Source organism: Amphiura filiformis, unplaced genomic scaffold, assembly GCF_039555335.1.
Source record: "Amphiura filiformis unplaced genomic scaffold, Afil_fr2py scaffold_61, whole genome shotgun sequence".
Classification (NCBI taxonomy): Eukaryota; Metazoa; Echinodermata; class Ophiuroidea; order Amphilepidida; family Amphiuridae; genus Amphiura; species Amphiura filiformis.
In genome coordinates, this window is record NW_027305525.1 from 582333 (window position 1) to 586519 (window position 4187).

Sequence of the window (4187 nt, forward strand, 5' to 3'; positions counted from 1 at the left end):
AAATTATAAAAAGGTAAACTTAATACGAAGATTTTCAATTGCGATTTTACCATGGCAACGGGGATATTTTTCCCAAATTTATCCCATGTGTGTTAGTTTGAGGTCAAGGTCCATCAAATATGAAAGTATAAAGAAAATCCATTTTTTGACCGTGGCAACTCTATTCTCAAAAATAACAGATAGTTCCTCTTAAGGTTCCGACAAGAACATATAATTGCTATCATGGCCGACATTCAAGCAATGTTTAACCAGGTTAAGGTCCCAACCAAAGTTCGGGATTTACTACGCTTTCTGTGGTGGCCTGAAGGCGATCTTAGTAAGCCATTAGAAGAGTTTCGAATGACTACTCACCTGTTTGGGGCCACATCTTCACCAGCATGTGCTAATTATGCGCTCCGGTGTGTAGCAGAAGAGGCAGTGAAAGATACCGTGCAGAAGAATTTCTATGTAGATGATTGCCTAAAATCTACATCTTCTGAAGAACAGGCGATACAGCTCATACAAAATCTCATGGAAGTCTTGAAACAAGGTGGTTTCAACCTCACCAAGTGGGAGAGTAATAGTCAAGCTGTAATGCAAACCATACCATCCAGCCACAGGGTGAAGACAACTAGTAACCTAGATCTTGGTGAGAGTACACCCAATCAGAAGGCGCTGGGTATGATGTGGCTAGTGGAGTCAGATGAACTTGGGTTCAAAATTGAAATAAGGGATCGACCACCAACTCGTCGTGGAATATTGTCGGTAGTCAGTGCTATTTATGATCCTCTGGGTTTCGTCTCGCCAGTTATACTGCCAGCAAAGAGGATCCTCCAGAGTCTCTGTGAACTTCAAGTCTCGTGGGATGAACCGATCCCAGACCTGCAAAGAAACCAATGGGACCGGTGGCTGAACAGTATACCTCAGATATCAGCATTCACAGTCCCAAGATGCTCTGTGCCAGTCGAGTTTGGAAAGCCAACTTCGGTGCAGTTACACCACTTCAGTGACGCCAGCGAGATAGGTTACGGTAATGTATCATACCTGCGGTTCACCAACCAGCGAGACGATGTGCATTGTGCTCTAGTGCTTAGTAAGAGTCGTGTGGCGCCGTTGAAACAAGTGACGATACCAAGATTAGAACTGACTGCAGCTACAGTAGCAGTGAAAATAAACCATATGATCCACAAAGAGCTGGAAATACAAATAAATGACACCATCTTCTGGACTGATAGCACCACAGTGTTGCAGTATATCAGAAGTGAAACCAAGAGATTCAAGACCTTTGTCGCCAATCGCCTGGCTATTACCAAAGACGGATCAACGCCTAGTCAGTGGAGATATGTTGCAACCTCATTGAATCCAGCTGACGATTGCTCGAGGGGTTTACCAGCCAACAAGTTTCTTGAGAATGAAAGATGGATTTGTGGTCCACAATTTTTGTGGAAGAGAAGAATCACGTGAAGAAATGCATAGCGACGATTCGGAAGTAAGGAGAACAAGACTCAAGAAATCTGACAAGAATACTGCTAAAGTAGAAGAAGAAGAAAAGAAAGCAGTAAAAGCGGAAGAAACAAGTTCCGCTGAAGTAGAAGATGAAATGAGAGCAGTAAAAGCGGAAAACACAAGTTCCGCTAAAGTAGAAGATGAAATGAGAGCAGTAAAAGCGGAAAACACAAGTTCCGCTAAAGTAGAAGATGAAATGAAAGCAGTAAAAGTGGAAGAAACAAGTCCCGCTAAAGTAGAAGATGAAATGAGAGCAGTAAAAGTAGAAGACATGAGTACTGCTAAAGTAGAAGACATGAGTACTGCTAAAGTAGAAGACATGAGTACTGCTAAAGTAGACATGAATACTGCTAAAGTAAAAGAAGAAGAAGAAAAGAAAGCAGTAAAAGCAGAAGACACAAGTTCCGCTAAAGTAAAAGAAGTAAAAGCAGTAAAAGAAAACATGAGTACTGCTAAAGAAGAAGAAGAAATGGAAGTACTAGAAGAAGAAATGAAAGTACTAGAAGAAGTCCTCCAAGATGATGATGACCCAGAAGTAGAGAAGGTGGCAGTGAATGCAACTTTCGTGAATGATCAAGAAAATCCTGTTGACAAACTGCTGAATCACTTTTCCCAGTGGCACTCCCTAAAGAAGACTGTTGCTTACCTGTTAAAAATAAAGGTAATACTTTTGCAGAGAATCAGGAAGAGGAATACTCTGGCTAAGGAAAGGGAAGGAGAATTGAAGCAAGCTCCGCAACCTAGTCAGTTTCACCTGTCAGTAGCAGACCTCAAGAGCGCTGAAGAAGCCATTGCTCAGTATGTCCAGCGGAGAACATTTGCAAAGGAAATCAAAGTGTTAGAAAACCTCAATGATCAGGCAAGTAAACGCAAGAAGAGCGTGGTAAAGTCAAGCCCTATTTACCGGTTGGATCCTATACTAGATAATGGCATCTTAAGGGTAGGAGGACGCCTGAGTTTCGCAGACATATCCTCAGAGGCTAAGCACCCAATCATCTTACCAAAGAATACAGTAGTGTCAGACCTGATATTCCAAGACATCCATCAAAATGCAGGACATAGTGGAAGAAATCAAATGTTGGTAACTCTGCATGAGAAATTTTGGATCATCAGTGCTAATTCTTCAGCAAGAAAGATGATAAACAAATGTGTGATATGCAGACGCTAAAGAGCCAAAGTGATGGAACAGAAAATAGCCAATCTTCCTGCAGACAGAATAACCCCTGAATAACCGCCCTTCTCCAAAGTCGGCATGGATTTCTTTAGACCATTAGAACTCAAGCAAGGCAGAAGTATGGTGAAAAGATATGGAGTAGTATTTGTGTGTCTTACTTCTAAGGCCGTTCATATTGAAAATGCGAACTCATTAGACACAGATGCATGTGTAAATGTAATTAGAAGATTTATGGCACGGAGAGGTCAGGTAAAATAAATACGTTCTGACAATGGAACCAATCTTGTAGGTGCTGAACGAGAGATGAGAAAAGAAATCAATACTTGGAACCAAAGCAGAATCCATGATAGCATGCTACAGAAGAATGTGGATTGGATCTTCAATCCCTCAGCTGGTTCACACCATGGTGGAATATGGGAGAGACAAATTAGGACCATCAGAAAACTCATGTGTAGTATTGTGAGAGAACAGACATTAACAGATGATAGTCTTCATACTCTATTGTGTGAAATAGAGTCCATACTCAACAACAGACCAATAACAACAGTTCCTGGAGAGTCTACTGATCCCGAACCACTGACACCCAATCACATACTGTTGATGAAAGGCGATATTAATCTGCCTCCTGCAGTCACCGGAAAGCTGAACCAGTACGCTAAAAGGCGATGGAAGCAGGTCCAATACATGTCGGATCTGTTTTGGCGAAGGTGGACTAGAGAGTATCTCCCGCAATTACAAGAACGGCAAAAATGGCTCCGCCCAAATAGAAATGCTGAAGTAGGAGATATTGTGTTGGTGATAAACGAGTCAACCCCAAGAAATATGTGGCCACTTGGCAAGGTGGTAGAAACATGGCCAAATCGTGATGGATTCATTCGACGAGTACGTGTAAAAACCAAGAATAGCATACTCACTAGACCAGTAGACAAGTTATGCCTATTGCTAGAAGCATATATTCCAGATCAAGAGACGGCAGTCGTCGCATCAAGTTCCAAGGAGAAATCAACACCAAGTCAAGTCCAGACACATGCAGATACCAGTACCAGTGCAGCTAATGTGAACAGTGATCAGATCGACAAGACTCAAACCAGAACAGGAAGACCTGTTAAGCCAAGGAAGCTTCTCGACTTGTAATTAGAGAATGCAAGAAACAGTAATGAACAGTAACATGTGCCTGTTTAATGGAGCAGCGAATCCTGTGCATATTGAGAACTGGAGTTCTAGCCTACCAATGACTTAATATAATATTGTATCAGCTTACGTTAATTTGCTACTTGTGTGACACTTGGGTCACACAAGCTTCGGAACAGCTGATTACAATAAAATGACTTTCAGTGCACTTTATCAGCTTACGTTAATTTGCCACTTTTGTGACATTTGAGTCACACAAGCTTCGGAACAGCTGATTGCAAGAAAATGACTAACAGTGCACCTTTATCAGCTTACGTTAATCTGCCACTTGTGTGACATTTGGGTCACACAAGCTTCGGAACAGCTGATAACGAGAAAATGACTTGTGCACATATAT

General features: G+C 41.8%; 2 protein-coding genes across 2 annotated transcripts; both read left to right on the top strand.

The window, feature by feature from the left end:
- Positions 1-222: 222 nt before the first annotated feature.
- Positions 223-1443, top strand: LOC140144526 (uncharacterized). The gene has a single exon (XM_072166352.1). It carries the CDS (start codon positions 223-225, stop codon positions 1441-1443), a length of 1221 nt encoding a protein of 406 aa, XP_072022453.1.
- Positions 1444-2962: 1519 nt separating this feature from the next.
- LOC140144527 (uncharacterized) lies at positions 2963-3793 on the top strand. The gene has a single exon (XM_072166353.1). It carries the CDS (start codon positions 2963-2965, stop codon positions 3791-3793), a length of 831 nt encoding a protein of 276 aa, XP_072022454.1.
- The last annotated feature ends 394 nt before the right edge of the window (positions 3794-4187 follow it).